Source organism: Macrobrachium nipponense, chromosome 6 (assembly GCF_015104395.2).
Source record: "Macrobrachium nipponense isolate FS-2020 chromosome 6, ASM1510439v2, whole genome shotgun sequence".
NCBI lineage: Eukaryota > Metazoa > Arthropoda > Malacostraca > Decapoda > Palaemonidae > Macrobrachium > Macrobrachium nipponense.
Window position 1 is genome coordinate 41920525 of NC_061108.1, and position 23232 is coordinate 41943756.

The 23232-nt window shown below is 37.1% G+C and overlaps 1 protein-coding gene across 5 annotated transcripts in view; it reads right to left on the minus strand.

Moving 5' to 3' along the window:
• LOC135216120 (trithorax group protein osa-like) overlaps positions 1 to 23232 on the minus strand; it is a 596580-nt gene that overhangs the window by 84978 nt on the left and 488370 nt on the right. The window contains exon 11 of one of the 5 annotated variants that reach the window (XM_064251169.1): positions 20967 to 21511. The exons of the other annotated variants lie outside the window; for them this stretch is intronic. Within the exon in view, the coding sequence (XP_064107239.1) occupies positions 21440 to 21511 (72 nt within the window). The 3' untranslated portion in view covers positions 20967 to 21439. Of the gene's footprint in view, positions 1 to 20966; positions 21512 to 23232 lie in introns of those variants that run through there. 5 annotated transcript variants of the gene reach the window in all.

Here is a 23232-nt window from a genome sequence, read left to right on the forward strand (position 1 = left end):
ATATTATCAAATGATGTCTAGTCAGTAACAATTGTAAACATCGGTCCGACAAACCAATGTTTACATGTTATAGTCCGACACTCGTCAATGAGCAGCTGACCAATTAACTGTAATTTTGCTGTAAATGCAAACTAATGATATACTACTTCAGTAAAAACCTAACAAAACAAGGAAAAAACTCATTCTGAAGCTTTTGGTTGAAGCTACTCCAATTTCGGTTTGTATAATCGAAATCCGGCATATAACCAGCAAAAAATGATAACTGCTGCCAACACCAGGTGTCGCAGAAACGGAATGAGCTAATTGGCTGTGTCGTTCCTAGCCTTCTCACTAGGGGGCAAGACTGGTGTCACTTACACACTAATTAAGTGTCGCTACCGCGAATAACAGAAACTATAGCTATGTAATTACTGGGAAAGTTGCATAGTTAAAACTTTGAAGTTAGTGTTGGATTACACCAGGGGTCAGCATTAAGCCCATTTTTGTTTGTGCTGGTCACGGATGTGTTGAGTGAAGGGATCAGGAATGAAGAGCTATGGAGTAGTTGTACACCAATGATCTGGTGATTACTGCTGAAAATGAGGAGGACCTACAGAGAAGGGTTGGAGTCTTTAGAGAGGGGCGGCTTAAATAAAGGTGAATGTGAATAAAACATAGGTTTTGCTGAGCAGTAGGGAAGATCGAAACAGAATAGTAATAGCGCAGAAAAGTTTAAATACTTAGGATCTACTTTAAGCCAAGAGGGAGGATGTGAGGCTGAAGTTGACAGCAAGATAAAAGCTGCATGGGGGAAGTGGAGAGAGGTAGCTGGAGTGGTATGTGATAAGAAAATACCAGTCAAGCTAAAAGTCAAAATATATAACACAGTGATAAGACCAGTGCTAATGTATGGAGCAAAAACATGGGATCTAAGAAGAGAAGAGGTAATAAAGCTTGAGAGAACAGAGATGAGAATGCTGAGGGGGATTATAGGAGTATTGCTGCTTGAGGGATTGGAAAATGATGAAATAAGAAGAAGGGCAGGCTTAGCAAAGATTACAGAGGTGATATGGGCACGTGTTGAGGATGGATGACGAGGAGAGTGAAGAAGGCTTGTGAGGAACCTGTTAGAGGAAGAAGATTGAGAGGGAGACAGAGAATCAGATGGCGAGATAAAGTGAAGGAAGATATGGAGAGAAAAGGTTTGGTGGAGGGTAATGCCTTTGATAGAAGGCAGTGGAGAAGGCGCATCAGGTAACCAATCCCTTAATGTAGGGATAATGGTGGGAAAGAAGTAGTAGTAGTAGCAGTTACGACTGACTTATGAAGTTTACCTAGTGACGCAAAGAAATCATAAAGATACTGTCATCTTTCTGCCTAAACTCTCATCAGATCTCTTCTTCATCTATACCCTTTCTCTGAGAATTCCTGGGTCTTCTGATTAACTCTTCACCTTGCTTCTTAAACATCTACATATGCTTTTCTGACCAACTGTTTCTCATCCCTTCTCAACATGTCTAATTTAATCTTGATCTTCAAGACTTGTCTTTTTGCAGCCGCTTCATACCACATTTCCATCAATCCCCATTTGTAACACAATCTTCCCACCATACTCAAGGCATGAACTATAAAATTCTATTTTCACCTTTCCAAAATCTGTTTTTCTTGGCACTACCCATGTTTGTTTCACAGGGCATAAAAGACTTACCTGTATACCCATTTTAAGTTAGCTATTTCTACTAATGGGAGACTTTTATTTACCTGTTAAGTAGCTGTTCTTTTTCTTACTGCTTTCAAATCTTCCTTCACAATCCAGTTTAATGTCAAAGTAACAGAAATTTTGTTTTTTAAGATCTGTTTATCTTTCACAACAATGTTCTTCATTTCCCTTCCCCTCTTCGCCATTTGCACTTGTAAAGCATTTGGGGTATCAAAATTCTCTTATGTAAGGCACATTTTATAATCCTGACACCATTTGTCACACACTTGAAACACTGTACTGTATATATAGTGTTCACCTCCACACCTTGAACAGATATGTACTATGCCCCTTTGCAAATGAACCGGGAGGGCGGGCTTATCTACTTTGTGGCGTTAATATAATAATATATATTATAACTGAGACATGATGAGTTTGAAATGTGCCCTATAACGTTCTGTTAACAGGAGGCAAAGGAGCACTGACAACCCCTAAAACTTCCCTTCCTTTCTTACTAAAACACATGGCCACTTTCCATACTGCACATTTTCCTTTGGTTACTTGTAAGTCACCATAAGCTTGGTTTTGCTTATGGTCATTTTTAGTCCTCTCCTCTCCATTATAATTTTCTACTTTTTAATGTGTAAAAATTCTGAGAGTAACAAGAAAAATGAGTCTGTACATATGGCATAATGAAGACTTTGGTGTATGCAAATGATACTGTTGAAAGTTTGTAGGGTAAAATAGCTGGAAGAGAGTTGAGGATAAGTTTGAGAAAAGAAATTAGGGTGTTTCTCAAATGGAGTGAATAGAACCTGCAGTCGTAATAATACATAAAGACACAATATCTAGACGGGTAAGAATGGATGCATGATGAGCAGTGAGTGGTGCAATGTCTGTAAATATACCAGAGACAGGAGACAGCACTTCACCCACAATTCTGGGCCATAGATATGGTGCCTCATAGTAGATGCAAGCTACCAAACTTGGAACATCAGTACAGCTGGTGCATACTGTGCTGCCTCTGGCTGCTTCAATAGTCAAACACAAGAGTAGCATTTATCTTTCCTAATGCTTTAAGCAATTTGTATTTTTCATAGTTAACAAACCTGAGGTCTTAACAATAGAATAAATCTTCTCGTGTCAGCTGGTAAATGATTAAAACAATCAAAGATTGTATAGCAAGGAATCTGTGAGATCTGGCAGCTCATGCGTATATGAGGTGAAGGTTGGTCAGTGACCAAGCAAGCACCTTGTGACGCGTTGGTCTTTCACCCCAATCCAGGATAAAAAATTTGAGGGGTGGCTAGAAGCGGGCAGTAAACGTTAAAACTTTAGGTTTGTTAGCTATGAAAAATACAAATTGATAAGATATTTGTCATTTGTTCATATGTCAAACAAACCCTCATCTTAACAATAGGATAGACTTATACTTGGTGGGAGGTACAAGTATCCTAAACCAGCTGGGAGTTAACCCACCTGACCACTTTCCTAGAAGAACAGTTCTAACGAAGGGGGTCTGAAGCCCATGAGAAATAGATAATCGGATATCTAAAATCTCGGCCATCTGGGTAGAAATACAATGATATATGGACAGATTCATTGCATTCCTGGGTCACAAGAAAACTCTGACTGTTCATGTAACAAACCATATGAACCACAGGGGTTTGCTACCACTTCTCACTCCCCTTGCTAGAGAGAGGAGCACTTGCTACTGATTAGCAGGTTTGTCTATCGCATATTCACAATGCAACACCACTAACAGTATAACTACCTTACTCACCTGTATCAGACCAATTCCAGCATATGACGTATCTATTCTTTGATCCGCCTGTAGGAAGAAGAAAGGAATAAAGAGAAAGAAAGGGACCAGTCAACTCACTCATTCTCTCTTCCAAACAATCATCTTAGGTAAGATACAAATAGCCCTGTGAGGGCCGGGTGAATTACACGACTTGTTGGGCAGCCACCACACGACCCAAGGAAAGTGTCCAAAGACCTGTGGGCAACGTCCTTTAGGTAAAAGGAAGTGAACGTGGACTGACATAACTAAGATCCAGTGTTCATAATTCTATGAAGACCAGTTTTTCTTAAATGCCAGAGAGGAACTTATACCTCTGATGTCATGTCTTCTAGCCTGCACACACTCAGTAACAGAACTATCAATAGATGAGTAAGCCTGTTTAATCGCCTTAAACAGCTAGAATGATATCGTGGTTTTAGACACTTCCCTTCTGGACTGACCAGTGCTAACAAAAAGTCTATGACACCTAGGTCTTAGGTGACGAGTCCTTTTTAGATAGTATTGTATCACTCTAACGGGACAAAGCAAGAGCTCTTGCAGATCATTGTCCACAGTAATTCAATGAGGGAATGGAAAACGATGCAAATCTGTTATTATGCACCGACGGATTCTGGGTCTTAGTCACAAATTCCGGGACAAATTTGAAAGCTACAGGCCTTCAACCCCTGGTGTGTTTAACATCATAACTCAAACCATGACAAGAGAAAGATCTCGCGTGGGCAGCTTGAGTTCCCTTAGAGAACGGGACTGTTCAAAACTCCCGAACAACAAGGAGATTTCCCAGGATGAAGAGATGTCCACCAAACACAAGGCTGCTCTGTAACCTCTAATAGCTGAAACAGAAAGACCTTTCACATCCCTGTGGAAGATAAAAAAAAATCTGCTATCTGCTGAACAGAAGCATGAGTGGAGAGAAACCCTGTTGATGACACCGATCACAGTAGACCGCCCATTTCCCTTGGTAAACTGCTGACAAAGGATTTCCTGAGATAACTGGACAACCATCCTGCAGCCTATTGAGAAAACCCTCTCGCCCGGAGGAGATACTTGATAGTCTCCAGACGTGAAGAGACAGGGACTCTATTAACTGGTGAAATCTTTCAACATGAGGCTGGCAAAGAAGTTGCGGCCACGGGGGAATCTCTCTTGGAACTTCTGTCAGAAGAGACAGAAGGTCCAGAAACCACTCCGCTTGAGGCAACATAGGAGCCACCAAAGTCATCCTGAGATTTTGAGAACTCATTACTCTGTTCAGAACTTGACAGATCAGGCAAAACTGAGGGAAGGCGTACAACTCGAGGTTGTCCCAAGGGTGCTGTAAGGCATCCTCTGCCAGAGCAAGAGGATTTGAGACCACTGAACAGTAAACCTCCAGCTTCCTGTTGAAGCATGTGGCAAAGAGGTCTAGCACAGGCCTTCCCCAAACATGAAAAAAGCCTGTCCACCACGTCCTGATGCAGCCACTCCATACCCAGGATTTGGTTCCAACGACTCAGTTTGTCGGCTACTACTCTCCTGCCCGGAATGTACCCGACAGAAAACTCCATTGAGTTATCGATGGCCCACTGGTGCAACTCAACTGTCAATGAATGGAGCTGACGAGACACCAAGCCCCCCCCCCCCGCCCCCCTTCGTTTTCACATAGGCGACCACCATGGTGTTGTCGGACATCAGAACAACCAGATGACCCTCTACCCTCTCCCAAAACTCCTGTAGACCCAGGAAAGCTGCCTTCAACTCTAAGACGATGATGTGCAAGCACCAGAGACAAAGAGATCTTCCAGATGAGCACCCCAACCGGTGATGGAAGCATCCAAAATCAGGAGAAAGTCTGGAGGGGGAGAATGTAGAGGGATTCCCACCGAGAGATTCTGGTCGTCCAACCACCAACAAAGGTCTTTCCTCACCTCTGACAGAACTCTCTGCAGAGGGGAATCTCCTGCTGGGGACCAGAAATCCTTCAGTCTCCACTGCAGAGACCAAAGATGAAGTCGACCATGAGGGACCAACTTCTCCATAGAAGACAAAATCCCCAGACGGACCTGGCACTGGTGAGCTGGCTGTTCAGGCCATGACAGGAATAAGTGTGCCACTGGCTGAAACCACTCCAACCTCTGGTCTGACAGAAAAACCTTCACCACTGCCTTGTCTATAGCCATACCTAGATAGAGAGCTCTCTGCTGGGAATCAGATTGGACTTCTCCAGGTTTACCACTATGCCTAGCTCCTGGCAAAGCTGAAGATGATGATCTCTGTCCTGAAGTAATTTCTCTCTGGAGTTTGCAAAGACCAGCTAGTCGTCAAGGACCATGCAACATGATCAAACGATTAACAGTAGAATTGAGGAGTCCCCTGCCAGAAGGGCATAACCCAGAAATACACGTTTTGAGTAATGCCACGCGGGTGTGTACAGAGCTGGCTCTCCCATTGGCTCAATCATACGCTTTTCTGGGTCCCCACAAGATCTAACCCTATACTAATTTGTATCAAGTTGAAATTCGAAATTTGAAGCCCTTTGTAGCACCGACACAGACCCACTTTCTACCTGAAAACTTCCATGTGGTTAATAGCGGCCTCTGGTGCCCAAATCCAGCACTAACTAAAAAAACTTAAAATTTTTGGGTTATGCCCTTGTCGCAGGGGCGCCTCAATTGATGCATGCCTTTGAAACTACTGAAGTACTGTACTTACCGCATAGAAGACACATGCCTACTTTCCCAGGATATTTTGCGGAAAGTTTTGTTTCATCATACATTTATTGAAAAATATTTTAAAGTGCTTTTGTAAGGAATAATCTAAGATTCTAGCTTAAATTTGATAATCCAGAGCCTGTTTTGTTTTTCAACCATGGGTTAGGACTTTGCATGAAATTTACCAAACCCCATTGCATGAAATGTACCATAAATCAACAATGTTACTTTATGGGAAACTGTACCCAAAATCTTACTTCCCTTCAGGTCAGCGGTATATAGTTGTTTATACAGGCAATCCTCGGTTATCGGCGGGGTTTCGTTCCGACGGCCAGATGATAAGCGAAAATCTCTGATAACAAAAAATCAGTGATTTTCAGCGCTTATAAGCATGGATAACTGGTTTTGGCGCTGATAACAGGACACGGCTCCTCTGTAAGGTAAATATTGGTGCCCATACCCGATTATCAGTACCAATACCCGGAAATCGGTGCATATTAGTGCCAAAAAATTGCTAATTTTATTAGCTAGACAAGCCCAAAAAATTGGATTGCCAATGACTGAGGTAGCCAATAACTGGGAAATACCTGTATGTTTTAGTATGACAGGACATCAGGGAGAGAGGTGGCGAAAGGCACTAACTTTGGTCCCAAGACATGCCAGAGTGGTCCAGAAGGTGGGCTACAGACAGATGCCAGGGCTTCGACACCTCTATTGTGGGGGTGGGAAAACAGAAAGGGTTGATCACTGAGAGAGAGAGAGAGAGAGAGAGAGAGAGAGAGAGAGAGAGAGAGAGAGAGAGAGAGAGAGAGAGAGAGAGAGAGAGAGGAGAAGAGAGAGAGAGAGAGAGAGAGAGAGAGAGAGAGAGAGAGAATTTTGTCAAAATTTCTAACCGATATAAAAGAATAGAATATTTCTCAATTACCTATTGTTTATTTCATGAGCCACATGGAGCAAAAGAAGGCAGAGCAGGGGTGAGAGAGGAATTAACCTAGGTTATCAGGTAGGCTACTGGAGGAGGAGAAGCATCACAAGAAGAAAAAAGTTAAAGACTAAGTAGGCTTATGGCCTAACCTAACTTATTGTCTATGTACTCTATCAGTCTCTAGCAACTTCCAATCCTTCACAAATTTTCATCCTCTGATCAGATCACTCCTTATCTTCACAAAAAGAAAACCACACTTGTATCTCAACAGGTAGGCTAACCCATTGTGGCCATCATGCACAACCAAAACATTTGGTTTCCACAAACTCTATCCTATATTACAGCATAATGCTTTCATCTCTGTTTGTTGATGACTTAAAGAAAAAAAGAAAACAAGCACAATAACATACAGGAGAAAATCAGCCAGAAATAACCTATACGTATTATAGTAACTAACTAACGCTAATTCACACCATTTGCACAAGGACGCGGCATGAAGAATTCTGACAACAATGTAAACATTCCAACACCACCTGGTGGGAAACGGGTGATTACAGAGACAGTCCTAGCAGGTTAGTCAAGCAGTATTTTGTTGTATAGTAAACCCCTCTACTGTTCACATTCTCAAGATTTGCGGACTTACCTATTCACAGATTTTTCTGTGGAACCTTTCTATAAATTATTCACAGAAAATTTGGCAATTCACGGACTTTTCATAGAGAAATACTCATTAAATAGTGTAAATTTTTAATAATTTGTTTTACTGATTTTCAAATAGCAATATTCAGTTTAGTACAATTAAATAATTAATAAAATAATAATTCTCTCTTCCTCTCTCTCTCTCTCTTTGTTTTGTATGATAAATAAATGATTTACCTAATACATATAAGGAGTAATTTTCAGATATTAATAAGATCAAATTGTAATAAAAATAATAATACACTTATTACAATACTTATGCATTTCTGTAGTAAGTTATTTGAAAAAATTAAAAAACAGAATTGATCCGTCTTTTGCATTTTAAGTTGTGAAGTGAGAAAGAAGGGTGGGCTTGTCTGAAATGTCACATTAACCCGTAAACGCCGAAGGGGTATATTAAAAATCGTCTTCCGTGTGCCGGGGGGGGGCCTCGGAGTGAGCGCAGAAGCGGAAAATTTTTTTTCAAAAAATCACAGCACGCTTAGTTTTCAAGATTAAGAGTTCATTTTTGGCTCCCTTTTTTTTCATTGCCTGAAGTTTAGTATGCAAACCAATTCAGAAAATGAAAAACAAAATTTATCATTATTTCTATAATAAATAATGCAATATTATGATAGCGCAAAAACAAAATTTCATATTAATTAATTGTTTATTCCAAATCGCGCTATGAGCAAAACGGTTAAAGGTAACGAGTTAATTTTTTTCGTTGTAATGTACAATAAATTGCGATCATTTTGGTATATAACACATTGTAAAATGATAAAAGCAACACAGAGAAAACATTATCACAAAATAATGCATGAATTCGTAACGTGCGGACGTGAACAAATATTTTTTTCAAAAATTCACATAAATCTAAATATTGTCCTAGAGACTTCCAATTTGTTTCAAAATGAAGACAAATGATTGAATATTACTATACTGTAAGAATATTAGCTTAGAATTGCAGTTTTCGACCATATCTGACGAGTTAAAGTTGACCGAATGTTGGAATTTTTTTATATATATATGCAATTATTTCGGAAATTAGAAAAGCTACAGCCTTCAAATATTTTTCGTTTTATTCTACATGAAATTGCGCACATTTTCATAAATAAAACTATGAAATGCCTAAAATGAAACGGAGCAAATATTCCGAGAATGCGACGTACGCATTTCGGAGATTTGCGGTGGAGAATCCGCGCGCCGAGGAAAGGAACGTTTTTTTTAAATTCACCATAAATCTAAATATTGTGCTAGAGACTTCCAATTTGTTTCAAGATGAAGATAAATGACTGAATATTACTAGACTGTAAGAGTTTTAGCTTACAATTGAGTTTTTCGACCATTTTGGTAGTCAAAATTGACCGAACGTGGTTTTTTCTATTTATCGTGATTTATATGCAAATATTTCGAAAATGAGAAAAGCTACAACCTTCAATTATTTCATGTTGTATTCTACATGAAATTGCGCACATTTTCATATATAAAACTTTATGTAATGGCTAATTTAAAATGGTGCAAACATTACCACAACCGCACGTATGATTTTTTTTGAAGAGTTACCGCGTGGACGTAAGGAAAATTTTATTTTTTTCATAAATTCACCATAAATCGAAATATTGTGCTAGAGACTTCCAATTTGTTGCAAAATGAAGGTAAATGATTGAATATTACTAGAATATAAGAGTTTTATCTTACAATTGCGTTATTCGACCATTTCGGTAAAGTCAAAGTTGACCGAAGATTGAAAATTTGTCACTTATATGAAAATATTTCAAAACTGATAAAAGCTACAACCATGAGTTGTTTTTAGTTGTATTGTGCATGAAATTGCACACATTTTCATATATAAAACTTTATATAACGGCTAATTTAAAATGGTGCAAACATTACCACAATCGCACGTATGATTTTTTTCGGAAGTTACGGCGCGGACATAAGGAAAGAGTTTTTTCATAAATTCACCATAAATCGAAATATTGTGGTATAGACTTCGAATTTGTTGCAAAATGAAGGTAAATAATTGAATATTACTTAAATATAAGAGTTTTAGCTTACAATTGCGTTTTAATACCATTTCGGTAGAGTCAAAGTTGACCGAAGGTTGAAATTTTGGCACTTACCGTTATTTATATGAAAATATCTCAAAACTGATAAAAGCTACAATCATGAGTATTTTTTTGTTGTATTCTACATAAAAATGCGCACATTTTCATATATAATCCTACATGTAACGGCTAATTTAAAATGGTTCAAAAATTATGTCAAAGTGATGAAATAATTTCCGAGATGTGTCACCGATACTTTTTAGTGAGGCAAGAAAGAAATTCGCGCTTGCGCGCCTGCGTAATGATTGTAAACAAAACAACACCTTGATCCGTGAACTCCCAGCATACCCTAAGGCTCGTGATTCAAGAGTTTTCGGCTAGTGGCCTATAAGTATTTTTCCGCAAATTTTTTAAAACCTTTTGTATGTCAACGTAAAATACGTCCAGTCGGCACCCGAGAGACAAAAATGTCGACGTAAAATACGTCCACTCAGCGTTTACGGGTTAATTGACAGGAAGTGACCGATGGTCCAAATTGTTTCCAACCCTGATCAACTATTTCTATTTCTTCCTTCTTTTATCTCTCTCAAAGGGTAGAATGAGATATGGATAGATAGACAGACAAATAGATAGTACTTAGTTCAGCCCTCTCTCGCGGGGAAAGATATACGTACATATGGCGGAGGTTCATTTCAATCTTTTGATATCATAAGGACTCTCTCTCTCTCTCTCTCTGTAATATATATAGATATATATATATATATATGATATATGGTATATATATATATATATATATATATATATCTATATATATATATATATATATTATATATATATATATAATATAATATTATAATATTATATATATGTGTGTGTATATATATATATATATATATATATATATATATATATATATATATATATATATATATATATACACACACAGGCGGTCCCCAGGTTACAACAGGGGTTCCGTTCTTGATACGCGTCGTAAGCCGAAAATCGTCGTAAGCCGGAACATCGTCAAAAATCCTAAGAAAACCTTACTTTTAATGCTTTGGGTGCATTAAAACTATGTAAACTGCATTCTTATGGCATTTTTCATCAAAAAAACCTTCAAATATTGATTATTTTCCATTTTTGGTGTCCTATTTCATCTCCCAGATGATCGTTGTAGGCGTCGTAACCCTGGAACATGCGTCGTAACCCTGGAAATAACGTCTATTGACAAGCGTCGTAACCTCGGAACGTCGTAAGCCGACACCATCGTTACCTGGGGACTGCCTACATATATATATATATATATATATATATATATATAGTATATATATATATATATATATGTGTGTCTCCGAAATCATTCATATACATAGTATAATTTCACTCCTTGATGGTCAAATATAATGATGTTTGCCCATTCAAAAGCAGTGGCTCGTTGTGTGTGTGTTGTGTTGTTATAGGCTGTACATATAAATTTCTAATGTCAAGAATGTGTAGATGACTTTTGATTAGATTAATAAGACCATTGAAAGGTTAATACTGTAAGCAATACTAAAAATAGTAAAATGTGTAAGATGACTTTGAAATTATATTAATAAGACCATTGAAAAGGTTAATACTGTAGCAATACTAATTTAAGGTATATTTGATGTAGGATGATATTTTCAGTAAATTTGGTATTTGAATTTTCAAGATAGGCAGTTATAACCATACTTAGAGGAGGTTCTAAGTATTTGCGGATTCTAGCTGTCTTTGGGGGGTGTGTATGCATCACCACACGACTATGGTGGATTCATTGTATTCTGAACACCGATCACACCTAATGATGCAAAAATATAAACTAAATTTAACAGTAGGTAAGAGTAATTCCATATATTGATAGAGAAATGAATTGAAAAAATCATGAAAACACGTCAGATTTATGTTTCACACAAGCACAACTAATAAAAAAGGTTATTAATAGTTCCTACAATATTTTAGTTTTTCAATGTTAAAAAATACCAGCAGTTCCCTAAGCTTTCATGCACCAGTCATTTTTATCTGATCTCTAGTGAATCACAAAGTTATAAAATTTGGACCAATTTAAGCTTATACTGATCCTCTCCTCATCTGGATCATTCAATGTCACCAGGAATGGCATAACTACACCACAAAGATCCAAAAAGGAGAGAGAGAGAGAGAGAGAGAGAGAGAGAGAGAGAAGAGAGAGAGAGAGAGAGAGAGAGGGGAAGAGAGAGAGGAGTGGATAGAGAGAGAGAGAGAGAGAGAGAGAGAGAGAGAGAGAGAGAGAGAGAGAGAGAGAATGTTCACTATTACTATCATGTAACAGTAATTTTCACAGGTTTTGTAACCTTTATTATTGTTTCTGTCATTAATAAAACATTATTGCTAGCATGTAAATTAGGATACATACAAAATGCAAAGGTGGTATTTAGGAGGCAAAGCGGAATCAACTATGCAGGGAATAAGAGAAAATCACATGAATTTCTTTGAACCTGGTCAGATGAGCACCTCACCGAGGCCCTCATTCTTTTGATAAAGTACAGGTTTTTCTATGGTATCCATTTTGATGGAGTACAGACATTAATGTTTGAGGCATTCTTTCTCTTTTTTCTCTCTCTAGCCAAGCTGGGACCAGCAAACATGGCTGCATTTCAAACAGGTAAGTCATTTTCTGCTTCGGTAAACAAAGGCATACAGGATTTTAGGAAAAATGTTCATGTTGTCCCGCCTTGTCTGGCTCAAGATTGGGATGTTGGTCATTCAGTGTACATGTGCGTGACCAAAGTCCTATGGGGCCAGAGAGAGCAGGAGCTTTTACTTTCCATTAAGTTATACGTACAATACTTATTGTTTGAGGTAATTTACCGAATTAGATATTTAGACCCTCACAATACAGTAGTACCTCGAGATACAAAATTAATCCGTTCCGAGGCGCCTTTCGTATCATGAGGTTTTCGTATCTTGGACCACATTTTACATATAAATGGCTAATCCGTTCCAAGCCCAATAAAAACACACCAGTAAATTATATTTCCAGGCCTACAACACATGTACTAGGGTTACAACGCCAATCCGATGGAAGAAATATGACTCCTAAAAGGCAAAATACTGTACATACTTGAGTAATATTTAACTGCATGTAATGTTCGACCCCATTTTTACTGCATATATTAGGACTTTAGCATATGTACCTTAGCAATAAGCCTAGCCTATGTTAGCGGTTGCTACTGTAGCCTAGTCTAAGATTCTGACATCTAAACCTAAGAAGCTAAAAGCTTAGAATATGCCAATCTTCTTCTTCCCAGCTTGTTCCCATTTTTATATGGGGTCGCCGTTTCGGATGAGCCGTTTCCATCTATTTCTATCTTGCGCTTCTGCCTCATCAATTCCCTTCTCATGTAAGTCTCCTCTCACAAAGTGCTTCCATCTCTTTCTTGGTCTCCCTCTTTTTCTTCTTCCTTGCACCTCCATCCCCATAATATGTCTCCCAGCGTGGTCCTCATCTCTCCTCAACAGGTGTCCATACCATCTCAGCCTCCCCTCCTGCACTTTCTTTGATACTTCCACCACCTTAGTTGACCCCCTTATGTAGTCATTTCTGATCCTATCCACTCTTGTTACCCCAGACATCCACCTAAGCATTCTCATTTCTGCCACATCCATCTTCTTCTGCTCTGCTTTTCTCATGCTTGCTGTTTCCGTACCATACAGCATTGCTGTTCTTACCACCCGTCTTGTGAAATTTTCCTTTTAACCTAAGCGGCACTCTTTTGTCACAAAGACACACCGAGGTCACTCTCCAGTTGTTCCAGCCTGCCTGTACCCGATGTTTTACTTCTTCTTCCATACTTCCTCCAGCGTTAACAAAAGATCCCAAATACTTAAACTTATCAACTCTCCTTATTTGCTCTCCACCAAGCTGAATACTTTCTCTATCATCCCCCTCAGTGGTGGTACACATATATTCTGTCTTGGATCTACTTATTCTCATTCCTCTGTCCTCCAGTACTTGTCTCCATCTTTCCAATTTCACTTCCAGATCTTCCCTGCTCTCTGCACACAGAACAATATCATCTGCATACAATATGTTCCATGGTACTGTCTCCCTTACTTCCTCTATTATAACATCCATCACTATGTTAAAGATGAATGGGCTCAGAGCCGACCCCTGGTGTAATCCTACTCTCACCTCAAAACCTTCTGTCTCCCCAACACTGCTCCTCACTCTGGTAAATACATTCCGGTACATCTCTTGTATCAATCGCACATACTTCTCTGGCACCATCTTCTCCCTCAGGCTCCTCCATACCTCTTGTCTCGGGACTCTGTCATAAGCCTTTTCAAGGTCAATGAATACCATATGGTAGGTCCCTTTGTCTTTCCCCGAATTTCTCCATTATTTGCCTCAGACAAAATATACCATCTGTTGTTCCCCTTCCCTTCATAAATCCCATCTGCTCTTTACCTATTTGTACTTCTTCTCTCAGTCTAGCATCTATCATCCTTTCCAGTATCTTCAAAGTGTGGGACATCAATTTAATGCCCCTATAATTACCACACTCTTGGACATCGCCTTTCCCTTTAAAAATTGGGATCAATATACTCCCACGCCACTCATTTGGTATCTTTTCCTGTTCAAGGATCTTTATCATAAGATCAAAAGCTTAGAATATGCCAATAAAATGTATAAATAATCAGTATGTACTCATTTCAAATAATTATTAATTAATCATTAACTATAATACACAAACAAACAAAAAAAAACACCTTCCAATCGATTGTTTACATTCAGCTCTTACGAGTACCGAACAAACGCCAAGCAATCACTTTTCCTAGGACAGTAAGCCATAAATTTTCATTAGTATCTCTCTTCAACTAATGAAACCACCAAACAGTATAATAACCATACATTTCTATTCTTTATTCTATCTTTACCTAATGGAGATACCGAGTTACTGACAGCTATAATGAAACATATACGTAACGTAATATTAAAACAGAAGAAGAATTCTAAAAAAATACGTATTTGTTGGCTTCAATGATAGCAGTCTGATTTATTTTATATTTTATGATATCTAATTCACAATCTTTTTATTAAATGTATTGCATGTACTCATTTCAAATAATTATTAACCCTCTTACGCCGGAGCAGTAAATAAAAAATTGTCTCCCGTGTGCCGGAGGGGTTTCGGAGTGAGCGCGGAAGCGGAAAAAATATTTTTTTCAAAAAATCACAGCGCGCTTAGTTTTAAAGATTAAGAGTTCATTTTGGGCTCCTTTTTTTGTCATTGCCTGAAGTTTAGTATGAAACCAAACCAATCAGAAATGAAAAAAAATTATCATATATCATATAATAAATAATGCAATATATGAGTAGCGCCAAAAACGAAAATTTCATATATTAATTGTATTCAAATCGCGCGGTGCGCAAAACGGTTAAAGGTAACAGGTTACTTTTTTTTCGTTGTAATATACACTAAATTGCGATCATTTTGGTATATAACACATTGTAAAACGATAAAAGCAACACAGAGAAAATATTATCACAAAATAATGCATGAATTCCTAACACGCGGACGTAAACAAATATTTTTTTCAAAAATTCACCATAAATCTAAATATTGTCCTAGAGACTTCCAATTTCTTTCAAAATGAAGACAAATGATTGAATATTACTATACTGTAAGAGTATTAGCTTACAATTGCAGTTTTCGACCATATCTGACGAGTTGAAGTTGACCGAATGTCGAATTTTTTATATATATATATTTTTTATATGCAATTATTTTGGAAATAAGAAAAGCTACAACCTATTTTTCGTTTTATTTTACATGAAATTGCGCACAATTTCATATATAAAACTCTATGAAATGCCTAATATGACGTACGTATTTCGGAGATTTGTGGCGGAGAATCCGAGCGCTGAGGGAAGGAAAGATTTTTTTTTAAATTCACCATAAATCTAAATATTTTGCTAGAGACTTCCAATTTGTTGCAAAATGAAGGTAAATGCTTGAATATTACTAGAATATAAGCGTTTTAGCTTACAATTGCGTTTTTCGACCATTTCAGTAGAGTCAAAGTTGACCGAAGGTTGAAATTTTGGCAATTATCGTTATTTATATGAAAATATCTCAAAACTGATAAAAGCTACAATCATGAGTATTTTATTGTTGTATTCTACATAAAAATGCGCACATTTTCATATATAATACTTCATGTAACGGCTAATTTACAATGGTACAAAAATTATGTCAAAGTGACGAAATAATTTCCGAGATGTGTCACAGATACTTTTTCGTGCGGCAAGAAAGAAATTTGCGCTTGCCAGCCTGCGTAACGATTGTAAACAAAACAACACCTTGATGCGTGAACTCCCAGCATCCCCCAAGGCGCGTGATTCAAAAGTTTTAGGCTGGTAGGCCTATAAGTATTTTTCCCCGAATTTTATAAAAAAGCTTTTGTAAGTCGACGTAAAATACGTCCAGTCGGCACACGGGAGACAAAAAATGTCGACATAAAATACGTCCAGTCGGCGTAAGAGGGCTAAGTAACCATTTACTGTAATAAGCAAACAAAAAAAAAAGCTTCCAAACTTCTGTTTACATCCAGCACTTACGAGTATCGAACGATCGCCAAGCAATCACTTTTCCTAGTACACAGTAAGCCATAAATTTTCATTATCCCTCTTCAACTACTGAAACTACCAAACAGTATAATAACCATTCATTTCTATTCTTTTTTCTATCTTTATCTAATGTTTTTTTTTATTAAATGTATTGCATGAATAAATTTTTTAATTTACAGCATCCTTTTACCAATAGAATACTTAAAGCACAAGGGGTAGATGCTGACCAATAGGAGAGCAGGATCTTATGGGGTGACTAGCAATAGGGACCAATGGGAGAGCAGGAGGATGGCGGCGAGTTTACTCAGCTGGCGGTGCGGGAGTTTTAAAATTGTTCTCGGTGGTCCGGGCGAATCTCGGGACTTTACAGCAACAACCTTTCGTAACTTGAGCAATTTTCGTATGCAGAGCTGTAAAATTTTTCGTATTTGCTTTCGTATCTCCAGTTTTTCGTAAGTTGAGCCTTTCGTATGTCGAGGTACCACTGTACATATCTACAAGGCTTGGTCAGGATGAGGTGATCAATGTTCATCTACAACTTCTATGAATTAAAAATTCTTGAAATGGTTGCTAAGTGTGCCTGTTGCCAGTGCAGACTGAAATATATAACGGCCCAAAGAAATCATTATATATTTATATCATGTGAGCAACTTTAAGATTTTTTAAAAAATTATTAAATATCAACAAAATTTTTCAAGATTTTATATATGTATATAATGTGAGCATACACTCTGAAAGTTTCATTTTATTCCATTCTGCAATATTTTTATGATGTTTTACATTTATAATTTTTTTTTAAATATCATTAGGAAGCTAAACATGTCTATATAACAATTATTCTTACAGAATTTGAGAATGAAAATTTTTAAAGATCATAATATATTAATATAGTAATTTTTCAAAGAAAAATTATAATTATATTTACAACATAAAAAATGTCTGAAAATTCCATATCCTTTCTGACTTTTTAAAACTTATCAATGAATAATTAAGCCCATAGATTCTTAATACTATATAAAAATTTTAGTTATAAGAAAATGGTCATTCTCTCCACCTATTTTTTTTAATTTCTAGTTAGTCACAAGGGTGTGTGGAGGAATGGTAAGATGGTATTGGAAAATCCGCTGATTTTACATATTGTGATTCAGCCGTTTGGCAACAAGAGGTAACATGTATTTTTTCTTTATTGTAAATCTTTCATAACTTAAACTCTCTTGCCTGAGACTGGAATTTAAAGTGCCTCTTCTTTGGCATCTTAGTCAGAGAATGTTGTGCAGAAAAAATAAAACACACCAAGTACACACGCTTTTTGTTTTTGCACACAGTGTATTTATACATTATGATCCTTCCAGGTTGCTGCTGCCAAATAATGGATTATGTAGGTTATAACCGACAAAACCTGTATGGTTATCGACGATTTCAGTTAATGCCAATCTAGTTTTAAGGAGCTTGTCTAGCACCATAAAATCGGCGATTTATGGCACCATAAGGGCAGAGTTTTGGTTATCGGTGCCATAAAGCCGATAATGGAGTTATGGCACCATAACACCTAACAGAGGTGCCATTAACTAGTTATCGGCACCATTAACCAAAACTTGGTGTCATAAATGCCATAAATCGCCGAGTTTCAGTTAATGGCAGGCAGTTTTCCCTTATGAGCACCCTGCTGAGAACGGAACCCCGCCCATAGCCAGGCACTGCCAGTACATATATAAAAAAAAAAAGTAGGTGTGCCTGGTACTCATGGAAAAAGAGGTTTTATATTTAAGTTGCAATATGGACCTCACACATACATCTGGCAATCTTGCATGTCTTACAAGAGCACGGACAAAAAAATTAAAATGTCAAGTTTTAAAGAAAACTCAAATATTATCACTGACAATCTCCTTGAAACAATTTTATTTTACATAAGTTAATCCACAGTTAAGTAAAATGATAATAGTACCACAGCAACGTTTTATTGTGCTGTATGTAAAGTTTGGGTGAAATTACTCGGCCACAGAAGACCACAACGACAGACATGGTTGCAGCTGGACAAAATTCAAATAAATGTGGATTATCAAAAACAGGGTTGTGAAATCAACGATGGAAAGCAAAATAAAAACTTTGCTTATATCAAAAGTAAAAGCATCTACATCTGGGAATTGGAAACCATGTGATTAAAGATTACTAATCTTTAATTAAAATAATTTAATCAATCCAAATTTTCAAGTCTTAATTTCTAATGAAAATTAATCCAACAATACAGTTTGTGAGCCTGTCTAGTATAAGCTCAAACCTATATCTGATCTAAATAGAAGAGTTTTCAGAGAGTGAGACACACACAAGTGTGTATCAGTCCAGTACTTCAAGGCAACTGCCATTGCAATTCCTTTTGACTTTTTTAATTCCATGGCATTAGGTGTAAGAATTTATATACAGACAGTCCCCAGTTGTGGCACTTGTCTAGCGCCATAAAATCAGCAATTTATGGCGTCATAACAGGCCAAGTTTCAGTTATTGGCGCCAATAATAGTTATGGTGCCATAACATGCCTAACAGAGGTGCCATTAACCGGGTATTGGCACCATAAATTGCAGTTTCGGTTAATAGCTGGTTTCACTTATCAGCACCCCGCCAAGAATAGACCCCTCTGCTGATAACCGGGGACTGCCTGTACTATATCCTATGGACTTTAAACCACTTAAACATGTTACAGAACACGACAGAGATTGCCTATAATATACATGCTCTGCTCAAAATGCATCTATTCATAAAAATGATTCAAATCAGCATCCTTATTAAATCCAGCTTTATAAATGCACTGATTCATTAACACAGCCAATAAGTTAGATATGGATTACGTATGTTATGCTGTGATGTCATGGATTCATTTTTCCGTGAATTTCCATGTGCAAAGCTTTTTTTCCTAAGCAATTTTTGAATACACATCTGCATTGTTGTCCCAAAAGCACTCTTTTGTTCTTGGTTCTTTTACACTTGCTGATATGAAATGGAGGCACCATAAACAATAATTCTTGCTTAGGCTCCAAGTAAAGCAATACTATAAGGTTTCTATTCACTACTACTGTCACCCAGAACATAAATGACACAGGCAGTCATCAACTGCTTTGTACAATATTGTATCAATATAACAAATTTCCAAGATGAACATCTCTTTTTCTAAATATTCAAGATAGTTTCTCACAATTTCAATGATTATGATCCATTTACAATTTATAAAAATAAAAATGAAAATAAAGACCACCATACCAATATTCTATGTAAAGTAATTATGGAAACTTTTATACAATGATGCTGAAATGCACAAATACCCCATGAACATCCAATCTACACTAAAGATACATTTATATGCTATGCCTAGTAGCCTAATATGAATAACCTTCATAATTCCACAATGAAAATGTTACTCCTGAGCATACATACAAGCAATTCCATTCAGAAGAATATACTTCAGTTTTGCATATCTATGGAACTTAAACAACGGTTTTATACATATTTTCTGAAAATTCACATTTCCCCAAACTTTTTAGAATACAGTAGAGCTAAAAATAAATCACCATTCTCCTGTTACACCATTAACCATAAAATTTTCATGGTATTTTCAAATGAACATCAAAGTAGTCTTAGTAGCTTATCATAACTGAAAAAATCATTCATATCAGATACACAGCCCTTTCTCTCTAAGGTAATGTACACTGATAAATTTTCAGTGCTCACAAAACCAGAAACTACAACTCAAAATAGAATCCAAGTTACATAACACGTTAGCTACCCAATTTCAACATAATGGGCAGTTTTGTTGTCTAAATCTCGTTAGAGGGAATAACTTACATACTTGACAATACAATGCTGATGTTTTGGTGTGCTGCCCTTACAGAAATGATCTTCATAGAATAAAGTTCAAAACAAAGTTTTCCCCAACTTTACTTTCTCATGATACTGAGACCCAAAATAATATTTATAACAATGTCTTTACAATATATTCCCATGATAGTGGAGCAATTTGTACTTTTTGATGCATCTAATAGTGCAATAAAAAATATCAGAATCATTATCTTGAGTTACACTCTCACAAATACTTCCTGTGATCATTACTAGAAAGCAAGCACTTAGTTTTAATTTGTGAGTGCAATTTACAAGTTATTAAAAACACAGTTTACAGGAATAAACAAACATTCACAATATTTAAAATTTTTAATTTTAACAATGTCTTTACAATATATTCCCATGATAGTGGAGCAATTTGTACTTTTTGATGCATCTAATAGTGCAATAAAAAATATCAGAATCATTATCTTGAGTTATACTCTCAAAAATACTTCCTGCGATCGTTACTAGAAGCAAGTAGTACTTAGTTTTAATTTGCGAGTGCAATTTACAATTTACTAAAAACACAGTTTACAGGAATAAACAAACATTCACAATATTTAAAATTTGTAACAGTGGGAAAATGTGGCTACGATTAACCAAACAGCATTTGTGTCAACATTGTTTGAGAGAGAGAGAGAGAGAGAGAGAGAGAGAGAGAGAGAGAGAGAGAGAGAGAGAGAGAGAGAGAGAGAGAGAGAGATGAAAAGTTTACAACCAAACATACATACTGTACGAAAAACCAGCAATGATCCAATACTAATCCTTGCGATCTGTCCGGTGGTGGTATATAATAAAATCTACAATGACACAGTCCATTGATAGGATAAAGCATTTGCAAGTACCCTAGGGATATTCAAAAACATTTCAATGAGCAACAGTTCAACATTTTTTGGCAATGACATTCTAAGGTCAACTTCATTTCAGACAGGCAGTAAAAACTGGTATGCCTGTTAGTAAATAAGTCTACTATGAAAAATCTATTCACTGTTATTTAACCACTTTAAACTGTGCTATATCACATCATATTTGTATCTGCGCCTTAAATAATGTTATGGTGGGCAAACAGTGATGAATAACTGCTTCAACCACCTGAGTAGTAGTTAGGCCAGTCATGGGTATGACCTCTCTGATGCAACGAGCCCCCTTTTACCTTTCATGACACTTTCACTAATGGACCTCATCTGTTAAAAGCAGGGGTCTGTCAATCACAAGATTTACATAAGCACACAGCTCTCCCAATAAAAAAAAAAATCTTATTGGAAACATTAAAATACTTTACAGTTTTTCATAAGATCATACAAATTTCAACCTAATTTTAACTATACTAATAATATACCTATTTGGTGTAGTATTTGGTGGAAAACCATAGAAAAATGGTGATGTTGACTAGTAGGAATGTAGGCATTTGCTGAATTCAAAAGTTAAATATGGTGTAAGAAAGCAAACATTAAAACAACATCCAAAGAATAGTCTGGTGGAATGGTGATGAGACAAGACAAAATGGAGGGGTTATACTGGTCAAAGATGAAATTATTGAATATATGACAGCATAGTAGGGCGACTATGTGGAGGAAAGAAGGACAGCAGTAATGGGTATGTTCTCAATTTACTTATCCCAATCATTACACCAAAAGAAAAAAACAAGAATTTTGAAAAAGGTTACCATATGCAGAGTAAAAAGTGCCACTGGTATGAGGGGATTCAATGGACACGTGATCATGGTAGATGGTTCTGAGGATGAGATAGGCGGATGTAGCTTGGGAGAAAGAATCTGGAGGGAGTTGTAGTAACGGATCCCTATTAATGCAAAAAATTATATTTTGATAATAAAATTAGATTTTGTATATACTTCCCAAGTAATTATATAGCTTAGAGTTTCCTACTCAACAGTAGCCTATATTCAAATTTCGTGGGTAGCGCTTCGATGGCTCAGTGTAGGTATACAGTGCCGTCCCCCTACTGCAATACGTACTAGGAATGACTTAGCTAATCACGTCATTCTGTTTTATGCATAATGTCCATCAGAGGGGAGGCGGGTGGGCTCTGATCATATAATTACTGGGTAAGTACTATATACAAAATCTAACTTTATCATAAAATTATAAAAATATCTTATTTTTTATATGTGACTTACCCAGTAATTATATAGCTGATTCCACACTGAATGGAGGCGAGATCATGGACATATTCTACTCCAAAGCACTAAATTATATAATGAATTTGAAATAGAAAAGTTGCTAGCATTGAAAAAAACAATGCTTGTCGTTCCTATCAGTTAAGAGAGCTATGCAGATGAATAGCTACTGCCTCTGGTTGGCGCTCATCTTAACTTGTAGTCGTGTGGGAGTAGAGCCAAGGGTTGCCTCCTACTTAGGGGAAACTTTGCATACTTGGCTAACAAAGTATGATAGGTGCCCACCCTTGCCCTGGGTGCAGCACCTCAATAAAACAACCAGGAAACACTGAAACCTAAACAGAAAAGAGGTCGAGACCCATCCACTAAGAGTGGTGGGTTCTCCAGGTACACTGTACCCCCTGGCTCTCCAACTCAGCACCTTGCTGAAGAGGTGAAGAGATAATAATAGGAGAACATACAATGCTTCCTTCCACGACGCCATGCCAGTCACTAAAAGGGTCATGAGATACTGAAAAAATTTGACTTTTTAAAATTTCATAAAACATAAAAGCAAAGGTTGCTCACGCCTTCGGTTGTTCGATGGCAGAATGGTTGTAAAGAGCAATCAACGCCTGAAAACTAAGGCAGAGGTAGTTCTTACATCCTTAGCTTCACTTCATAGTAGGCCAAAAAACACTCCACAACAATGTTTTAAACATGAAGTCCATATAAACTAGAAGACATCACGTTTAAACAAAGAGAGAGGTTCTCGGAGGAACTCTTCTC